Source organism: Mustela nivalis (genome assembly GCF_964662115.1).
Source record: "Mustela nivalis genome assembly, chromosome: 7".
Taxonomy (NCBI): domain Eukaryota; kingdom Metazoa; phylum Chordata; class Mammalia; order Carnivora; family Mustelidae; genus Mustela; species Mustela nivalis.
The window spans coordinates 89,144,778-89,166,696 of NC_139026.1; the positions used below are offsets into that span (position 1 = coordinate 89,144,778).

General features: G+C 43.6%; 1 protein-coding gene across 4 annotated transcripts in view; it reads left to right on the forward strand.

The window, feature by feature from the left end:
• The window catches only part of SLC4A8 (solute carrier family 4 member 8), a 78,511-nt gene that overhangs the window by 19,861 nt on the left and 36,731 nt on the right, over positions 1-21,919 (forward strand). For all 4 annotated transcript variants that reach the window (XM_082741358.1, XM_082741359.1, XM_082741360.1 and 1 more), the window contains 10 exons: positions 4,573-4,719; positions 5,097-5,232; positions 6,942-7,102; positions 9,989-10,177; positions 11,034-11,125; positions 12,048-12,205; positions 13,098-13,185; positions 14,306-14,452; positions 15,060-15,160; positions 21,694-21,868. In XM_082741358.1, the coding sequence (XP_082597484.1) occupies positions 4,573-4,719; positions 5,097-5,232; positions 6,942-7,102; positions 9,989-10,177; positions 11,034-11,125; positions 12,048-12,205; positions 13,098-13,185; positions 14,306-14,452; positions 15,060-15,160; positions 21,694-21,868 (1,394 nt within the window). The remainder of the gene's footprint in view (positions 1-4,572; positions 4,720-5,096; positions 5,233-6,941; positions 7,103-9,988; positions 10,178-11,033; positions 11,126-12,047; positions 12,206-13,097; positions 13,186-14,305; positions 14,453-15,059; positions 15,161-21,693; positions 21,869-21,919) is intronic.

The following is a 21,919-nucleotide window of genomic DNA, read 5'->3' on the forward strand; positions in this document are numbered from 1 at the left end:
CCTGTCTCCCCTAATTAGAATATATGTCTGGAGGACAGGAAACTTGTGCTGTTCACTACTGTATCCTCAGCCCATGGGGCAGGACCTGGCACAGTTAGGTGACTCAAGCCTGGGTTGGTCTCAGTGGTGTACTACAGGGAACTAATTAACATACTATAGTGGAACATTATTAGTTAACAGATGGTATTTTATTAAGACAGTATTCAATTTAGTCATTTTCACACTTTATGATTTTCATTGATAATGTCAGAGGTTTGGAATCCTACCTCTTAGCAGATGAATTCTTCTGGCTCTATATTTCTGTTTCAATAAAGTTGTAACATGATTACATTATGTTTAGAGATCTGCCTGTCAGTAATGTCCTGAGATGTGCGTGAGTCAATATAGGATTGCCCTAAGACAGGGTGAAGAGGACAGGAGGTGTGATTTCTCCAGATACTAAATGTTTTATCCTTTGGCCTCTCAACATTCTAATAAATCTCTGATCAGCTTTCCCTCTAATCTTGTTCCTTTTTCTCCCTTGAGGCATAATTAACATATAGTGTTATATTATTTTCAGATATACAATATAATGATTCAACAATTCTGTACAGTACTCAGGGCTCATCATGATAAGTATACTCTTAAATCCCTTTATCTACTTTACCCCCACTACCTCCCTTTTGCGAACCACTAGTTTGTTCTCTCTATTTTAAGAGTTTGTGTGTGTGTGTGTGTGTGTGTGTGTTTGGTCTCTTCTTTGTTCGTTTGTTCTATTTCTTAAATTCCACGTAGGAATAAAACTATATGGTATTTAATCTTTCTCTACCTGATTTTTTTCATTTAGCATTATATACTCTAGGTCCACTTATGCTGTTGCAAATGGCAAGATTTCATTCTTTTTGATGGCTGAGGAATATTTCATTTTTTGTGTGCAAATTGATAAAGCCACCCTGGAAACCAGTATGGATGTTCTCCCCAGAATGGAAAATAGAATTACATATGAAATATGTATGGTCCAGAAATATATATGATCGAGTAATTCCACTAGTGGTATTTACCTGAAGAAAATGAAAACTCTAATTCCAAAAGATGTATGCATCCCAAGTTTATTGCAGCATTATTTACAATAGCCAAGATATAGAAGCCACCCAAGTGTCCATCCATAGATGAATGGATAAAGAGGATGTGGTATATATAATCCTTTCTTTTTATTTTTCTTTATCACTTGGGACTTTGGAAGGTGGGAGAGGACAATGAAAAGGAGAGAGAAGTAGAGAAAGGAACGTAGAGCAGCACTCCAGTTTGTATTAACTAACTGACTCGTAAGTGGAGAGCACTTATTGAGGAAGCCTCAGAGAAGTTGAGCAGAGTCTTAGGAAAACCCATTGCAATGGAAACAGGAAGAGTTGGCAACTCTTTCCATAAATTCTCCTTATTCAGGAAGTCTTCCTGGATTAAGCTTTCCATTCTCAGGTTGGGTTGGATTGTCTGAGTCTTATGCTTTGATGAGTCAACTGCCCTAAACATGTTCACTTTGTTTATACATTCCTTTTGTGGCTCCTTTCAAATGAGATGCCCTCTCAGGTCAGACTAAGGAACTCCTGAGGAGATTCAAAGGTGTTATGTTCCTGAGGGAGGCTCTTAGGAGATGTTCCATTTTCTGAACATTTGTGGAATGATGACAATAGGTAAAACACTGTGCTTTGTGTGAGGGATTCCAAGAGGTCTGACCTGGGACCTTGAGAAACTTGCAGATGAATAGTGGAGGTATTAATTTTAGTGTAAAGCATAAAATAAGTGCGTAAGAGAATGCTAGCCAAGGGCTCTTGGGAGTTAGAGGTAGAAGGCGGCACTTCTGATCAGGGAGCTCAGACATAATACCAAGAAGGATGGTGCATTGCCGTGAATCTTGAGGGATCAAACCAAGTCCGTGTCTGGAAGGCACTGGCACATTTGTGGAATAGCGGGGTTGGTTTGGGTAGAGGAAAGAAGATGATGGTGGGTGCAGCACCTGAGGCTGTGGGGAGGAGACAGCATTGCTGGGATGGATGCAAAAGGCGTACATCTCTAGATTTCTCTCTGCCCCTGGAATGTTTAATTGGTGTGAGCACATGTGAAATTTCTACTTCAGTTTCGCTCGAGCTGATAGCTCTGTTCTTTTAGAGGCCCTTCCCTTTGTTTTCCTATTGGATGTACAATTTGTCCTAGTGAAGAAAAACTAGAAAGGAGGCTGGACCTGGGCATGCAGGAACATGAAGGGTCCTGACTGCACAAACGTGAGCTGTGATCAGAGCAGTGCTTCAGGAGGATTTGTCTGTAGGACTGACCTGGTGTGGGAGGCAGGAAAGAGGCTCCTGCTGGTGTCAAAGTGCAAGGAAAAAAATCCTTGACCTCCATAATTTGTAGGATGTAGCACTGAAGGGGTATGGGGAGAGCTGGAAATCTACAGTAGCTCTTGAGGTTTCAGGCCTGGAAAGTTGAGAGAATGGTGATGCCATGAATGAAAACATGGAAGAAATGGGCATGAGCTTGATCTGAGATGGAGGATAGGGTTTGCTTTGGGATATGTTGAATCACTATAGATAAAGGTTTGGGGTTCATTTGTAGAAGTAAACTTTCAAATCATGAGAGTAGATACTAGTAAAAAAAGGAGAAGGGGCCAGGACCAAAATCCTGGGAGCTTTCCTTTGGTGGACTGTGAAAGGGGTGGAGAAGACAAGTCAGAAGTGTGCAGATGAGCCAGGGAGGGCAAAGGTATAGGAGCTAAGGGACCCTGGACCACCAATGGGAGGAGGTTGTCAAGGGATTTGGATACTGTCTGGCACGTGGTGGGCTCTCAGGAAAGGCTTTGGAGTTGAACTGAGAGACATAAGATTATAGAGATTTGGTGACTATGTGGTCCCTAATGGGAACACTTTGAGTGGGAAGTAACCACATGCAGAGGCTCTGGAACAAGGAGATGGTGAGGAACAGAAGCTAGGTGGGTAGATTGTTCTTGAAAGTGTTTGATGGAGAAGGAGAATGGACAGGTAGAAGCTTAGAGAGTAGCAGTATATTGGAAAATTTCTTTTTAAGAGATAGACATGGGGCACCTGGCTGGGTCAGTTGGTAGAGCATGTGACCCTTTGGTCTCAGGGTTATGAGTCCCACATTGGGCCTAGAGCTTACTTTAAAAAAAAAAAAAAAAAGGTAAGAGAGATTTATAATCAGGAGAAAGCTGTGGAAGGGGTGGATGGAAAGGAGAGACTGAGGCTAGCTGATAAAAGAGGACTCCAGAGTCATGGGAAGCCATACTCACTAGCCTGGAAAAGAGGGGCAGCTGGGGGAGGAAAGCAAGCCAGGCTGAGATGGAGGGAAGTCACATGAGATTGCCCAAGTCTTCTTAGTAAAATATGAAGTGAGGTCACCTGCTCAGAGGGAGGAAGTGTGGCTCAGGGCTGTGGATTTGAAGACAGTGACTGAAGACTGGAGTGCATGTGTGGTGGAAGAAGTGGGGAGTCAGCCTGAGTTCTAGGACACTAGCAGCAGGAACTGGGCAGTAGTGGGGGCAGAGTATCTCTGCACCAGGGTTGTAGCAGCCCCTGATTCTAGGCTTCAGGCTGACAGCAAGACAAGGGAAGCCAGGTGGAGGCAAGAGAGAAGCCTGGCAGTCTTGAGCAGCACAAAATAAGGCTTCTAGAAGGAACAAATGAGTAGAAAAGGAGGAATCGGGCAGGAACATGCTTGGATCACTTATCTTCCCACATTCTTCTCTTTTTGTACTTTTACTATCTCTCCCTGTAACCCCAGACTCATGCTTCTTAGGATTTGTCACTAGTCTCTCACTACTATTCTAGATTGTGTATTCTACAGTGCAGAAGGAAAAGTAGTAGAAACTGGTCCTAGAATGCAGTGGCTGCTAAAAGTTATTCCAGGCATCATGTTAAGCATTTTACATACATTATCTTATGTACTACTCATGAAAACCCTCCAAGTTTAAATAATAAGCTTTTGATATTATTTTTTAAAGACACAGAGAGATTAGCTAACTTGTTAAAGGTCACATGTTAAATGAATGGTGAGGCCAAGTTTTGGACCCAGGCAGGACCTGAGCATTTAGCTACTTCTCTAAACCCCCTCCCTGCCAGAACTTGGCACAGTGACCATATTGCTTTTTTTCAATTGCTCAAATTGTCGTTACAACAACTAGGATCCTTGTTGGCCTTTATGGTTTGCAAATCAAGTCCATGCACATTATTTCCTTTGATCTTAATGCTCCTGTGAGGTTTGCAGCCCCATGCAGGAGGAAGGAGTGCTTCAACTCCACAATCTCTACGTCTTTAGTCCTGGAGTCTTTGAAGTTTTGCCATTACAGACTTGTGACCTGGCCAGAGAGCTATGATTTTTTCCTCTCTCAAATATGCTTGATTCCTTTTACTGAAAGTGTTCTCTGGGGTGCCTGGCTGGCTCATTTGGAAGAGCATGAAATGAAACTCTTGACTTCGGGATCCTTAGTTTGAGCCCCGCATTCAGTGTAGAGATGACTAAAAAATAAGTAAATAAAAACATAAAAAACAAAAACAAAAACAAAGTCCATCTGCTTCATTCCAGGTCATAGAACTCTGTATGTGGGGGTTCGGATGCCGCTGGGCCGGCAGAGCCATCGCCATCACCGAGCACATGGCCAGAAGCACCGGAGACGAGGGCGGGGCAAAGGAGCCAGCCAGGGGGAAGAAGGCCCAGAGGCCCTGGCCCATGGTAACATTCTCAGGAGAGAGGGTGGGCAGGGGTCCATGGCTGGGACCTTGGTGAGGCTGAGGGAATATGTGATGTCCATTAAGCAGTTTTGATTCTCTAGCCCTTTAATAGAGTTTCCAGAGTTTGCTTCCATGAACAAGAAATGCCTCTAAGAATGGACAATGAAAAACTCTTAGTTCTGGCCCCCCAAATCAATTACCATATAAGCTGAAATCATTTATTAGCAAATTAATTCTTTTTGATCAGATTAACCAGATTTCAAGTTCATTGTGGCTTTTCTTCAAGTTGTCTTAGTTTTTTCCTTCCACTTAACTGTTTCCACAGAATAGCATTTTAAAATCTTTTTGATCTACCTTTCTCTGTGGTCAATTTTCCAGATACACCATCTCAGCGTGTTCAGTTCATTCTTGGCACTGAGGAAGATGAAGAGCATGTTCCTCATGAGCTGTTCACAGAGCTGGATGAGATCTGCATGAAGGAGGGAGAAGATGCTGAGTGGAAGGAGACAGCTAGGTGGGCCCTAATCTATCCTGGGTCATGATTTGCTTGGGTAGGCAAACGTCTACCTTTCAGCAAGTGACAGGTCTGCTTGTCTTTTATTTCTTCATGGCAGAAGTGATGACTGACATGGGGATTGATGTTCCAGAGCCTTCTGTGGGAAGTCTTGATCTTGGCCTCTTTGTGTTGTCTCTGGTGACACTATACAATTGACCTTAGCCTGGGATAGGTGACAGAAACAGAAGCTTTACAGAGTCCTCTCATTTCTTTAGGACCAAGAGTTGCTCATGGATCATCTTGCTATTATAGGTCTGGCTTAGAAGATGACTGATGGGGCCATCTTGGTTTGGAACCATGCAACCAAGCATAGGTGAATGTAGGATAGGTGAAGAATTTTCTGAAGGTGAACCATAGTGTTTTAATTCATTTGGATTTTGATTCATTGGATGTTTTCATAATTTTTGAGATGTCCTATGGGACAGCCCTACCTCATGGAGACCCACGGGTATAGGTAGCCTAATGGTCGATTTCCTGGGGTAGCTGTGGAGTGACCATGTTTGCCCGAGGCTCAAGCCCCAGAAGAGCCCTCAGATTAGCTAAGACCATGTTTGGGCTCCTCCAGTAATTGACTAGTGAGTCTTTTTTTTTTTTTTTTTAAGATTTTATTTATTTATTTGACAGAGATCACAAGTAGGCAGAGAGGCAGGCAGAGAGAGAGGAGGAAGCAGGCTCCCTGCTGAGCAGAGAGCCCGACGTGGGACTCGATCCCAGGACCCTGAGATCATGACCCGAGCCGAATGCAGTGGCTTAACCCACTGAGCCACCCAGGCGCCCCTGACTAGTGAGTCTTATGGGTGATAGAAAGCTAGCATGCCTGAGCTTCTGGGAAGAAGGCAAGGTGGGTAACTAGCAAACTGTGGCTCTAGCTCTCACTGGAACATCTCTTTCTGGATCCTTGCTATATCCTTGGATGTTTGCCATGGGTGGAGAGGATTAGGCAAGCCAATCACTCTGATGCCAAGTGAAAAGGCAGTTAGTCTTGTTATTCCGTCTTTGCCAACTTATAAATGCATAGAGGTTTTTTTAAAAAGAAAAACGTTACCGTTTTATTAATCTATCCAAATGATATTGATTAGATCTATCTTTTTAATTGCATAAATAATATGTGCTCTTTATATGAATTAGAAAAGAAAGATAAGGGGTGTCTGGGTGGCTCAGTCATTGAGCATCTGCCTTTGACTCAGGTTATGATCCCAGGGTCCTGGGATCGAGCCGCGCATCGGGCTCCCTGCTCAGCGGAGAGCCTGCTTCTCCCTCTCCCACTCCCCCTGCCTGTGTTCCCTCTCTCGCTGTGTCTCTTTCTGTTAAATAAATAAATAAAATCTTTAATAAAAAAAAGAAAAGGAAGATAAGCAAAAAGAAGATGTAAATTATGTACAAATCTATTACCTCAAAGATAATGAGGAAGACACCATTTGGTGTCTTATACATGTGTTTGCATTTTTAAAATTTTCTTTAAATAGAAATGGGATCAAACTGTACTCAACTTTGTGCTGTTTTATAACCTGTTTTTTCGCTTATCAATGAACCCTGAGCATATGATGAAATGATAACGTTCAGTGTGATTATTAAGGTATCTCTCATTGTGGCTTATATTAAAAATTCTCTCGTGGAACTTCCTCATTTTCTCCCTTTGATATCTAGTTGTTTGTAAATGCTTTCAGGTGGCTGAAGTTTGAAGAGGATGTTGAGGATGGAGGTGAACGCTGGAGCAAGCCTTATGTGGCAACCCTTTCACTGCACAGTCTCTTTGAGCTAAGGAGCTGCCTTATTAATGGAACAGTCCTTCTGGATATGCGTGCAAATAGCATAGAAGAAATCTCAGGTATGGTTAGGTACGGAAAAACAAAGGAATGTTTGTGTAAATTAAATGTGGTATGGAGGAAAGAATAAAGGAGCTGTGTTGACTCAGGTCTGTCACTGAAAGTTCCTGACCTCAGTGTCTTCAGTTAGGGGCGTTGGGTTTTAAACTAAGAAACTACTCTACCTATTTCACAGCCTTCTTATTCAAACACAAGATGTTCAGTCTTCCATCTGCCTGTTCATTTAGCACACGTTTATTTTGTACCTATTTATGCTTGATAGTGTGCTAAACACAGGGGAATAAAGATAAGATACAATTCCTACCTTCAAGAAACTCACCTTCTAGTGGGGAAATAGCCACGGGACAATTTAAATAAGTACAACCACAGAAATATGTCTCAGTAATAACTAGAGAAAGGGGCAAGTGGGAATTGTGCAGAGAAAAAGGTGTTAAGGAAAGATTTTTAAACATGGTCACCAGGGAAGACACCATAGGAAATTGAGCCAAAGGCACCCCAGGCTTCAGCAGGGTGTGAAGGGTGATATATGATGGGATTTCCTGACATAGTTGAGTATTGCTACCATGTTTTGGAATGAAGTTTGAGAAACACCTGGGTGCGCACGTGAGGGTTCTTCCCTCAGCTAAGCTTTCACTGGTTGAATAGATTTCTTCAGACTTTTCTTCAAGTATCCAAGTTATTCTGCCTCTCTGGGATCATGTGGGGAAACAGGGGAGGGATCAGCTCTGATGAGATCCAGTGGCCCCTCTGAAGGCTCTAGGGGAAAGCTGTTTTCTGCTTCTTTCAGCTTCTAGCTGCTCTATGTGTTCCTTCTCATGAATGCCTAACGCCAGTCTGTCTCTGTCTTCATGTGGACTTCTCATTTTTGTCTCCCTTTTAAGGGTATTTGTCAGTATCATCCAAGATGATCTTATCTTGAGATGCTTAGCTTACTGACGTATGCAAAGACCTTTTTACAAATAAGATCACAGTGACAGGTTCCAGGGGATTAGTACATAGATGTATCTTTGGGAGGGGGATACCATTCAAACCATTACAAAAGCCAAGAGGAGAGAGAGTTTCAACTCAACAGTGTTGGATGCTGCAGAGAGGTCAGGTAAACATCGGATTTAGCAATAGAAAAGTTATTGATGATTTTTATCAAAAACAATTTCAGGGATGCCTGGGTGGCTCAGTCAATTATGTGTCCCCCTTCAACTCAGGTCATGATTTCAGGGTCCTGGAATCAAGCCCTGCATCGGGCTCTCTGCTCAGTGGGGAGCCTGCTTTTCCCTCTGCCTGTTGCTCCTCCTGCTTGTGTTTTCTCTCTAGTGCTCTCTCTCTCTCGAACAAATAAATAAATAAATAAAAACTTAAAAGAAAAAAAAGCAATTTCAATTAGATAGCCAAATTGTAGGGCACTGAGAAATTTTTTTTTTGAGAACTTTAAATGATAGGAGAGAGAGAGAGGGTTAAATAAGGGAGGACCTGGGGTGAACATTCTTTTTCTTTCTTTTTTTAAAAAATATTTTATTTATTTATTTGACAGACAGAGGTCATAAGTAGGCAGAGAGGCAGGCAGAGAGAGAGGGAGGAAGCAGGCTTCCTGCTGAGCAGAGAGCCCGATTCGGGACTGGATCCCAGGTCCCTGAGATCATGACCTGAGCTGAAGGCAGTGGCTTAACCCGCTGAGCCACCCAGGTGCCCCCCAACATTCTTTTTCTTATTAAATTCTTTTTTTTCAAGATACAGGATCTTGAAGCATGTTTACAATGTGGGGGCAGTGAGCCAATCAATATAAAGGTTAAAGATAGAGAAAGAAACCATGGATCCTCAGCTTGAATATTCAAAATATATTTTCTTTATTTAGTGTTTCTAGTACTTGGATAGTTGTGGATGGAGTTGGGGTTGAGAATAGGTTGAAGTTTTGGGGAGGCTCAAGGATAGGTGTGTAGGATTGCAGTATAACTGCTCTCATTCTTTACGTTAGGGACCTGATAGATTCTTGTCAGTGATAAAGTTAGATAAATTGGCTCGTGTATCAGCTGAGAATCAGCATTTTGTGTTTATCATTTCATTAATTTTCCATAACAAGCTTTGAGGATGGCTCGTAATATTAGCTTTGTATTACAGATAATGAAACTGGGGTATGGAAAGTTTGGGGAACTTACCCAAGATCACACAGAAGGTGGTAGAAGTGGGGTAGAATGTGGGCCTTTAGCTCTAGAACACACAATTAATAGCAGGTATGGGGATTGCCTCCCCCTCAGACTGCGCTGGACTTGACAGGTTATAGGTTGATGCTTGGCGGCAGTTGCCAGGGTGCTTAGTTAGCTTAACCATGTGCTTAGCTTCTACCTTCAAGTGGTCATTTGGAGTGTTCTACAGTTATAGCTCCTCTTGACAATCAGAGCAATGTTGAAATCTTGGAGGAAGGGACTGCAGAGGAACTTCGGCTAATGAAAGAATAAAGTAGCTATTAATGTGGGCTTTTGAGTCAGACAGCCTTGGTTTTGAACTGTCCTGCAACTTTACTAGATGAGACATTCTGGGGAATTCTGTAATGTTTGGGCCTCAGTTTCCTGATCTGTACAAATTGTTACAGTGTCACCTAAGTCTAGAGTATTTATTTGGATTAGATTGAATTATCAGTGGAAAGTTCATAGTACCATTCTGGCACTATTAAGTGCTCAATAGTTTCTAATAAAACCGATTTGTTGCATGAATCAAGTATAACTTGCCATGGTTGCTGTCCTCAGATAACTCTTTGGGACACTGAAGCATAAGTTGTACCCGATGGAACTGCTTTCCCCTACTCTGTGCCCTTCACCCCCCACCCCACCTGATGCTGGCCTCTTTGAGTTCACGGACTGTCAGTTGGAGTGTTCATGTTAGCGCCTGCTTTCCAGACCTGATCCTGGACCAGCAAGAACTGTTCAGTGACCTGAATGACAGCATGAGGGTTAAAGTGCGAGAAGCTCTGCTCAAAAAGCATCACCATCAGAATGAGAAAAAGAGAAATAACCTCATTCCCATTGTTCGCTCCTTTGCTGAGGTTGGCAAGAAGCAGTCTGATCCACATTCGATGGATAAGAACGGTAAGATTATCAGGAGTGACTGTTTTCTCATTAATTAGACATTTAAGAGCTAGTTGGAGGTGCTAAGTGACTAGAGGGTACAGGCTGTAATTGCCTAACAAGCTTCCGTGCTGACAGGGAAGATGGCGGGCTGGGGCTGATGATATTGATCTCTTGTGGACCTAGGGATGCAAGCCTCAGAAAGACCGCAGATAGGTCTTAGATCAGGGAGGCAAGTGCAGTAGCATAGGTTCTTGAGTCAGACTTCCAGGCTTGAGAATCAGACTTCATTACTTGCAAAGTGTATGATTTTGGGCACCCTCCTAAATCTCTTTATGTCTCCCTTTCTCCTCTGTGGAATAAGGATAATAATAGCATCGAACAGCAAATTTATTGTGAGCCTTCAATGCGATAATCCGTGTAAATCCCTTAACCAGGTGCATGGTAGATTATAAACACTCAATGAACTTCAGCTGCTGATTGGTTTCCTTTTCTCTGGCCAGGCAGGGCCTAACCTGTATGTCTCCCTGCCCCTGCATACACTGAATCCCAGCGTTCAGGGATGTGCCTGGGAATCCACACACTTGAAAAGTTCTGAGGTGTACTGCTGGTTAAGAATCACTACCTTACTAGAGGAAGGAAAGATGATCAGAAATATGTTCAGGAAGAAGGTGCAGAAGTAGTAAGACGTCTGTCCTCCCTTTACCGCTAACTAGTGGGTAAGGTGATATGTATGTGTGGGTCTTAGCTTCATAGTCATCTGGATGGACTTCTCTATATGGGCTTTGCTGGAGACATGGCCTTAGCCAACCCGTGATGGATGGGGTGTGTCAAAGGGGAAAGGGCAGACACTCAGGGAATTGTTTCCTCTGAATAGGTCAAACTGTGTCTCCTCAGTCTGTTCCCACGACAAGTCTTGAAGTAAAAAATGGAGTGAATTGTGAACACAGTCCTGTGGATTTAAGCAAGGTGAGCACAGACATGGGAACTTGCCTTAGAGGCTTAAGTGCAGCCCTAGTGGAAATGAAAGTCCTCTTGCTGGAAGCTGGTAAGCTTTGGTATTTCCTCGGTCTTTGTCTAAGACCAGAACCCCCTCTGCAGGAGAGGAGGCCCCTTTACTCAGGTCTTCTCCCTTTCTCTCCAGCCTGGGCGGGGCCCACTCTGTTCCACCAGGTTCAGCATGCTGGAACTGAGAGGAGCAATTGCTAATCCTTACTGATGCAGACTTCCTGATTTTTCCACCATTTTTGGGGGGTACTTGCTCTTCAGCAGCTCCTTCTTACCTCCAAGGGTTTTGTTAGGACGATAATTTTTGCTCTTGTCTCCTAAAACTACTTGGCAGTTGGGACTCTTTTTCGGGACTGTGACTTGGGTGCCTCCTTGGAGCTGCTGATGTAAGCATTAATATCCCCGCCTCCAGCCTCTTGCTGGCTGGGTCTATTCTTGACACGAGCTAGAACACGCATGGTGTCATGGTGCTCCTCTGCCTGTAAGGCTCCCTGTTTTATTCAGAAAAGCTGAAATCTCTGACAAAGCATTCAAGTATTTTAAAATGGAAAAAAATGTGGCCTAGCGCTTCAACAACAGTCTTTGAGAAAGAGTGGGGTAATGGGATTCAAATCAGAACACCTGGATTTAAATTCCCTCTCTTCAAAGCTCCACTGGGCAAGTCAGCTTCTCTGGGTCTCAGCTGCTTCATTTTTAAAATAAAAAAATGGGGCTGACAAGGCCTGTTTTATCCACTTTACAGAGTTATTGTAAGGATTATGTGAACTAGTGTAAGAAAACACTTGTTAAATCATAAAATAGCAGATGAACGTCAGGTACGAGAGGGTGAATGACGTTTGAGGGGATGCTCCTAGGTTGTCAGAGAGTTCTTTTGGACTTGCAGGTGGATCTTCATTTCATGAAAAAAATTCCCACTGGGGCAGAGGCCTCAAATGTCCTGGTTGGAGAGGTGGATACTTTGGACCGCCCCATTGTTGCCTTTGTGAGGCTGTCTCCTGCTGTTCTTCTTTCAGGCCTGACAGAAGTGCCCATCCCTACCAGGTAAAGACAAGGACTGCAAAACTCCAGTACAAATTTGTGTGAGCACTGGTGGATGAAAGTAGCTAATGCCAAAATCTAGGATTAACTGGGGAATGCTATTTAAAATTCAGCAGTGCTCTCACTGGGGGTATATTTGATTAATTCCATGCAGAAGAGAGTTTTAAGGCTGTGACTATACAGTATCTACAGTCTTGGGAATGGAGAACTGAAGAGCATCCAAAGGGCAGACCATGGGCTAATTACTTGTTAGGATGGGAAGCCTGAGTCTTAGTCTCCCAGTTCCACAGAGCCGTGTCTTGGGGAAAGGTCTCTGAGCAAAGGTATTGATGTCTTTTTCCACAGTTCTGGCAGGATTTGTAATGGTTTGCAAATATGTCCACATTTCTTCATAAGGCTATTCATGCACTCTGAAAGTGGTGACTCAGGTGATTCAGAGCCCCGTTAATTACAGAGTACCCAGATGTCCAGAACACAGTTTAGACCCCTCTATTGGTCTTCATCATTTCAACTTCCTTATCCCTCTCCTCTCCCCATGATTTTCTTATTAGAGCAATGAAAGAGATTCAGAAAACCTTGAATTTGCACTACAATGGTATGTTTTGAAAAAAGCATTTTTTTCTATTGTAAGGAATTGTGTCTATGGAAACCCTAAGAATGGTAACCATATTATTGAATGGAGTATTGAAATAGCTTTCAATGCTCATAGCGGAGCTTTTAGGTCAAGGCAACTTCTATTGCCCCATCATTAGCCTGTCATGTTTTATTGAAGTTATGACAGTGATTTCTGTTTGATAGGAAAGAGAAATGTTTTGTTGTTTAGAGAGGAATATGATGACACTTCTTTATGTTTACTGACATAATTTATAATTTCATCCTCTGTATGTCTTGCCAGATTTTTGTTTATCCTATTGGGTCCAGTAGGGAAAGGTCAACAGTACCATGAGATTGGCAGATCCATGGCTACCATCATGACAGATGAGGTATGAGCCACTTCTTCCCATTCATTCTACAGACACTTACTGAGTATCTACTCTGTGCCAAGTCCTATGCTGTTTTTTGGAGATAAAATAATTACCATCCTGGGTAATTATCTTCAGGGAAGCAGTTCAGGTCACTTCTCTGAATGCCTTTTGTAGGAGGACCAAACCTTCTTGGAGGTATTTCTTCCTATGTTATCTCTCCCTTTTTGAGAAATCAAGGATTCAGAGAATTCCTTTTCTGGGAAAATTATTATTGCCAATTAGGATACCTAGAGAGAAAGACACAAAGGCTGACAACTTTCTAGAGAGGATGGTTAATTCTGTACATAAAGGCTATTTACATAAAGAAACCTCACTCTTATTCCATGTAAACGAGAATAGTTTGCATAAAGGTCAGGGGTATGAACTTGGGCACTGTAATGTGAATGTCCCAAGAAAACTGGATATTTTGGCTGCCATGGTGCTGGATCCCCACTATATACCTTAGTAAGGCCTGCACTGCTCATGTAAGCTTCAGTGTAATGTTTTTAAGGCATGTCTTAGCAGGTAGAGCGAGTGGGGGGTTGTGTTTTCTTATCTCTCTTTGACTGGGAAACTTATTTCTTGGAGAGAACTTCATTAGTAATTCCACCCAGTTTTTCCAACTATTATGATCAGGAAAATTTCCCATGCCTTTTGCCTTTTGTTCCATTCTTTGGAGGGATGACAACGATACAATGTTAGAGTCTTATCTCTTCTTGTACTAACAGACACATAGCTAGTCCTTCTTGACTAGCTCATCTTCGGGTTTATGTTTTTTATCAGTTTATCTCTACTTTTTTTTTTGGTAAAGATTTTTATTTATTTGACAGAGAGAGACCCAGCTAGAGAGGGAACACAAGCCGGGGGAGTGGGAGAATCCCGGGACCCGGGGATTATGACCTGAGCTGAAGCCAGATGTGTAACAATTGAGCCACCCAGGGGCCTCTTATTTTTGCATTTTTTTAAATGCTAAAGTTTTCCACATTTCAGATCCCTATGACAGATAAAAATCATGAGGGTTTATCTGTCCTTCACCATAGTCACTGGTGATTGTTTTAAGTTATTTTCAACTTTCCTGAGGGTTTTTTCTTCCCTGTAGATATTTCATGACGTGGCATATAAGGCAAAAGAACGAGATGATCTCCTGGCGGGAATTGATGAGTTCCTGGATCAGGTCACTGTGCTGCCTCCAGGGGAGTGGGACCCCTCCATTAGAATCGAGCCACCCAAAAATGTTCCCTCCCAGGTAATGTATGCACATTAGCATCCCCAAGGCTTCCCAACGGTAGAGAGGGGAGGGAAGGACATTTCTTGGGAATAGATTGTAGATGAGGACATGCAATGAAAGGAGCAAGGTGCAGAGTCGCAGCCAGTCACCCAGGCTTGTGGCCTGACTAGAGTGGAAAGGGAGCACCTGCACATTAGCCACTGCACTTGGTGCTTTACAAATGCTAGCTCAGCCTTGCTGGCAGCATCCCCAAATCTGTATTTTTATCCTTAGTTTTACAAATAGATAAAACTATCTTCAAAGTTTTAAGGGAAAGTAAGATTACACAGAGAGAGATTTGAAAAGGGAACTTAGGACAGAGCTGACGCCAAAGCTTCCATTTTTCTGTTTCTGGACAAGGCAGAGTTAGGAGTCAGGTACTAGTAGAGAGGGGGAGAAATTCTGTGTACTTGTTTGTTTTTCAGCAAAATCAAATAAACTGCCCCAAATCAGTAAATGCATTTGAAAACGACAAACCCTTGGGTATTTCGGCCTGCTTTTGGATTCTCTCCTTAACTACCCCCTGTTAGCAGGAAGGACAGAATAGATGGCTGACTTTACTAATCTCGGGGTCCTTTGTTAAAAGGAGAAAAGGAAAATGCCTGGAGTTCCAAACGGAAATGTTTGCCACATAGAACCGGAACCACACGGGGGCCACAGCGGGCCGGAACTTCAGCGCACTGGGCGGTAAGTCGGCGGACGTTTCACAGCTCGTACTGCTTACCGGGCTGAAGGTGTGCAAAGGAACGAGTCGGACTTTTTGCTTTCAGCTTTCGTCTCCCTAGTATACTGCCTGGGAATGACTTTCCAAATGGAACCACTGACTATAATAAGTATTGCAAATATATCAGATATTGTATTCATTCATTCAAGTTTCTCAAACTACCTACCAAAGTTTGTCTCCCCTCCCCTCCTTTCCACACATTATTCCCCGATTTGAACACTCATTCTCTTCCTCATCTCCTGGCTGCCATTTGTCCTTTGTCTTGGCTTAGGTGTCACTTCCTTTGGAAAGCCTTCTAAGACTCTACAGATGAGGTTCGGTATTCCCGCTATGTGGTGCCACAGCTTTGAGTTCTGTCTTCACTCGTCTGCCACCCGCCTCCCCTCCCCGGGACCCTACGCCCCCGCACCCCGCCCCCGCCCAGCCCCGCCCTGCCCCAGGTTCCAGCCCTTCTCATACTTTATTATCATTGCTTAATTTGTTGTCTTCCCGCTGGAACGTTTGCCGCTAGAGGGCGGGGTGCTCACTCTATTCCTAGCACCCAGCACCGTGCCCTGCACAGACTAGGCACTCAATATCTGAAGAACTTATGAATGAATACTTTTAGAATGATCCCTGTTCTGTAGCATGAGTGGACTAAGTATAGATAAATACCGAGTAATTATTTGAACTTAAGAAACTCCCTTAGAGTAGGAATATAGGTAGTACTTGAGAGGTGTGTGTGTTTCTCATTAGTCAACCTACTCTTCTAGGCCAGGATTCTATGGACAGATGTCCAAGGAGAAGGTTCTCTATGGAAGGTTAGGGAAGCAGGTCTCCAGACTTGGTTTTATTTGTCAGGTGGGAAGGTGGTAAAGAGGAATTTTTTTTTTTTTAAAGATTTTATTTATTTATTTGACAGACAGAGATCACAAGTAGGCAGAGAGGCAGGCAGAGAGAGAGAGAGAGAGAGAAAGAGAAGAGGAAGCAGGATCCCTGCTGAGCAGAGAGCCCGATGTGGGGCTTGATCCCAGGACTCTAGGATCATGATGTGAGCCGAAGGCAGAGGCTTTAACCCACTGAGCCACCCAGGTGCCCCAAGAGGGTGATATTTTGGGTTGGAGTGACATCTAGGGTTTCCCCCAGATTGTGGGAGAGGGTTGAGACCATAGTTCTGTCTCTGTAAATTGTCTAAGCAGGACACGTTGGTGGAGATTCTCAGGACAGGACTCTGATCACTGAGAAAAGCTTTGTTACATCCTCTACTTCCTCACTTTCACCTTATTTTTTCCCTCTTTGCTTGAAGTTGTTTTCCTTAGTTTTCTCTCCTCAGTACTCTATGCAGTGGAAACTCAGGGTTTTTTTTTTTTTAGAATTATAGACAGTCATCTATTTTTCCATTCTTGGAAATTCAGGGAAGAGCTGGAAAAGGAGACTGAGAAGCAGCAGAAGAGACACCTAACTAGCAGTTTCCAGAGGGGAAGTGTGTTTCCTGGCTGGAGGAAGGTATTTGAGGTTGGGGAAAGATAATTGGGTTCTGGGGAGGGATCATGGAGGAAAGGAACAGTCCTTTGATGGAAGGGAGTCACTAAAATGAGGAAGCAACCTCCGAAAGTGAGTTAAACATTTTCTTTACAGTTGGGAGAAGCCTGAATTGGGTGGGAGGCCTGGTTTTGAGAGGTAGTTCAAGGGAAACATCTGTCCTTAGAATAGGTTCCAGGATTGAGGCTGTTCTGGAAGAGGTGGTGGTTTTTGGGAGAACAGTCTTAGGAATGGCTTTGATAGTATTTCAGACTTGTGATTTATTTTTTGAATATAAATGGTGTCCATACCCTAGGATTTAAAGTTTGAAGGTAGTGGAAATGAGGGCAACAGGATTTCCTCCAAATGATATCCATGCAGGAGTGAGATTTCAGGGTTCTTTTGGTGTCAGATGAGAACAAACTAGAGTCTCAGGCTTTTTGAGGGGGTCATTTGTCATCAATTCCACGTGGGGGTTGAGGAGAGCATTAGATCGGATCGCAACAATTATAGATTCTCGACAATGGTGCCGGACATCCCAAAAGAGAATCTCATACAGCCAGAATCATCGCATGCTTTCTCATGGCATCAAAGTACTCTTACTCACAAATTCAGATAGGGTTTGAGGAAGTTCTCCCTTTGTGTCTTGTCAGGAAGTTATGGAGTTGATGAGACTGAAAGGAAGAGTTATCTAGGCTCAGAGCCTAGTCTGCTTGGTGAGGGAGATATTTTCTCTTCCTGAACTCCTACTAAAGTTTTCCTTAGAACCCTTTGTAGAAGACCTCAAGACACATGGCCTTTCTCCCATTGTAGACTTGTAGTGGCTACTACAAGGGGACTTAATGCCTGCATCAGAAATTATGGTTCTGTGCCAACTCTTGCCCCTTTCCCAATCTCAGAGTAATGAGATCACTCTCAAAGAGTGAACATAAACCCACCCACACAGATGGACATCCTAGAACTTTCTGGACCTGCCTGGACTGCACAGACTAAAAATACATTAGCAGCCTCGGTTTTGGAGTTCTTCATACTGTTAGTTGTGTTTCTTTGAGATGGAGAATCTGCTTTATGCCTATCATGTTGTATGGCCTCGGGCAAAACTTGGAGACTTCAGGGATGTTCTACTTGTTGGATGGTGAGGTATATGAATATGGGGGAGTGTAGACTCTAAGAAGGTGGGAAAGAGACAGGTGGAAAGGAGTAGTCTGAGTTCTTTATTACGTGGCCCACTGTGCCAGGGCTAACGACAGTGTCTTTGGACCTCCCTGATGTTGATGCAGGCAATGATGCTGATGAATTCCCGTACATAGTAATGAGGAAAGTCTGACTAGGGGCACCTGGGTGGCTCAGTAGGTTAAAGCCTCTGCCTTCGGCTCAGGTCATGATCTCGGGGTCCTGGGATCAAGCCCCACATTGGGCTCTCTGCTCACAGGGAGCCTGCTTCCTCTCTCTCTGCCTGCCTCTGCCTACTTGTGATCTCTGTCTGTCAAATAAATAAATAAATCTTAAAAAAAAAATGTCTGACTAGAGTGTTCCTAGGCCAGAAGCCTCACCACCAGGAGGATACTCTGAAAGGGCTTTTTCAAGGTGTTTTTATGTACTTTATTGGGGTATTGCCACTTTGGGGAAGGGTTAATGAAGAAAAAGAATCAGGAGCTGCTATCTCGATGATCCCCACCCCCCACACTTCAAACAGGTTTCTTCCAAAGCATACCAGACAGAGGATGGCTGTCCTGTCCTTAAAGCCCTCCAGAGAAGGGCTCCTTAAGTCAGTGCTCCAGAGCCTAGTGACCCTCTACACGGGTAAGTCCTGTCTTGCATCAAGCTTAAATTCATAACCCTGTGTACCTCCTATCCCAGCAAAACTTGAACATCAAGGGTAGTTTTGAAAGGGAAAGGAAGTCTCAGATGTGAAGAGAAGCATCCGTGCCTGATCTTGTGGTAGATGTGTGATTATGGTCTGATTTTTATGCATGAATGACATATAAGGCTGACTTTGTAAACAGTGTTCAGAAATTATTAATTTATAGTTATATTACCAATAAGAGCCTCAGATCTTTTCTGTCCTTAATTATTTATTTATTAAAGATTTTATTTATTTGACAGAGAAAGATACAGCGAGAGAGGGAACACAAGCAAGGGGAGTGGGAGAGGGAGAAGCAGGCTTCCTGCTGAGCAGGGAGTCCAATGCAGGGCTCAATCCCAGGACGCAGTGTTCATGATTGGAGCTGAAGGGAGACACCTAATGACTGAGCCACCCAGGCGCCCCCCTCTTATTTATTTTTTAAAAAAGATTTTATTATATATTTGAGAGAGAAAGAGTGTATGAGCAGGGGTGAGGGGCAGAGGGAGAGGGAAAAGCTGAGCAAGGAGTGCCACACAGAGCCCAAGCCCAAGACCCCAAGACCATGACATGAGCCAAAGGCAGACACTTAACCAGCTGAGCCACCCAGGCACCCCTTCTTTCCCTTTTTAATCACCACTAGGCAAACAGATATCCTCCCTTTCCATTGGCTTCTTAGGAATCCATTTCACATAAATCCTTTGCCTGTTACTCACAGACATTCCTCACTGAAGGTGCCTCCTGCATCCAAGGGGGTGCTGAGCAGTCATGGCAGCATCTCCCGTTGTCTAGTGGGGTGAGGCTCATTATTGCAGAAGGAGATTATTTTCCCAGAACAATACCCTTCCGAGGAAGGTCATCAATGATTAAGAGGTGATATTTATACGGAACCAAGATTCTGTGTTGGTAAAGACCCAGAAATGCTTATATCTTGCCCTACACTAGTCACAGTTGCCTATAAGGTCTTATTTACCTAGAGGACAAAGCAAAACAGAGTGACACTTTATTACAAATTGGAGCCTTGGTTCCAAACCCTGAGGTGGAATTCTCACACTCCGGGTTAGATCCTATAGATAGCTCCTTACCTAAGCTAGATAGATTGCCCGATAGACGAGAAACAAACTTATCTTTGCCTCTCTTCCCTAAGCCAAGACCTAGATTGTGATGTTACTGATATAAATTAAAAGAATGGTAAATCCCAACTACACCCAGCCAAACCAGAGGAAAAGAGCAAACGGGCAAGACAGAATAGCATCTGCCCTGTGTCTACCTGTGCCCTCAGTGCACCTGGCTAGGGGAGAGAAGGCATTCACATGGAGAGAGAGCGAGAGCTGGCTGGGCCTTCTCCCCTGGCGCCCACGTTCCAGGCCTCCTGGTTCTCCTCCAGGCTCTCAGGCAGAGAGAAAGAAAGAGCTGGCCAAGCCTCCTTTCATGAAAGAATAGCTCATTTTTTGTTTTTAGTTTTTAGTTTTTATTATAGAAAATTTCAACCACATAAGACAGAAGAGAGAATGGTACAATGAACCCCTGTGTGCCCATCAAGAGTGATGAACACTTTGCCAATTATGTTTCATCTATTTCTTCCCACTTAATTGTTTTATTTTTATGTTTTCTAGATTATTTAAAACCAAATCACCGGTATCATGTCATTTTACCTGTAACTACTTCAGTATGTATCTCTGTTTGATGAGGACATTTTAAAAAACAACTATCATGCCATTAAGATATCTAATGCAATTAACACTAATTCTTTAAATTGTCTAATGCTCAGTTCATATTCAACTTTTCGTGATTGTCTTAGCAACATCTTTTTAGAGTTATTTGCTTAACATAAGATCCAATCAGGAGTTGCATTTGGTTATTATGATCCTATTTTATAACAGCTTTCCTTCCTTTTTTTCTGTGCCACTGATTTGTAGAGGAGACCAGGCCATTTGTCCTGTAGAATGCTAAGTGACTCTTTTTGTGACTCTCCTACCAGCTTTCACTCTGATACAGGGACTCCACTCTCAGGAAAAGTGACCCCATTTGAGAACGCTACTCCTCCTTGGTGTGGGATATCTTGCTCTTGACCAGTCTCATCCTTGGGAAGTGGAGAGGGTCCCCAAAGTCCTGGCACCGAGTCCTGTTGATTCTACTTCCCGATTAAGCCCTTGAATCTGTCCACTTCTCCTCGTCCCAATCTATTGCCTTCAGTCTTGCTCCACATTCCATTCATTATATCTCTGCCAGACAGATCCTTCCAGAATGCATGTTTATGTTGTTCTCCTGTTTACAATCCTTCAGTGATGTGACATGCCATTAGCATAAGGTTCTAGTTCTGTAAAACAATTTATAAGGCTCTTCGTGACTTGGCTTCTCCAGCTTCTCCAGCTTTTCCATCCTCGCCTGTTGGCATTGGCTCCTCAGTCTCCTCCCACCCCACTCTCCCCATAGTTCGGGCAGCCATGCGCTCTCACCTCTAGGTGGCGCCCGTGCTAGCCCCTCTCCCTCATCTGGCTGACCCCTGATCTGTTCTCTGAGTCCCTGCTGAAATGTCCCTCCCTGTCCTATGCTGTCTGCGGGGGCACCCTCACTGCACTGCCTATCTCCTGCACTAGACTGTGGGTCCTGGAGAGAAGGGCTGTATTGTCTTGCTCACTGCTGCCTCTCTAGCCCCTGGCATAAGGCCTGGCACGAAGTTATCTGCTATTACTTGTCAACTGCCTGAATGAATTATTATGCTAATTTCTCAACAGGAAGGTGGGTAGCTGTTCAGATCAGGAAAGTGCATGTGATGGGGCTTTTAATGTAGACTACATATACTAAAACTAACAACTTTAATACCTTGAGTTGGTTTTGTACATTTCTTCCTAACAGCTCAGGATTTGAAATTTGAAGCTATTACTTAATTTCACGTTAATTTTTTGGAATGGGTAACATGCACACCCAAATTCATCCTTTTTAGGCTTGGGATAATCAGTCAAACTCACACCCTTAGCTGCAAATAGAATCTGTGCTGACCCCCGAGAGATCTCTTGTACTTGGGGTCAAATTGAAGCCAAAGTATGTCTTAGTACAGAACACATTTGAAGGGCTTTTCAAATGGGTGCTGTTCAGATCCTTTCATGGAAGCGGGACCATGTCAGCCGTCTGTCTGCCATGTTTCCACAGGCTCTTTGGGGGCTTGGTGTTGGACATCAAGCGGAAGGCCCCCTGGTACTGGAGCGACTACCGGGATGCACTCAGCTTACAGTGTTTGGCCTCCTTTTTGTTCCTGTACTGTGCCTGCATGTCGCCTGTCATCACCTTTGGGGGATTGCTCGGAGAAGCCACTGAGGGACGCATAGTAAGGACTTTTAACCACTTCTATGGGTCCCTACACAAGACTTAAAGTACT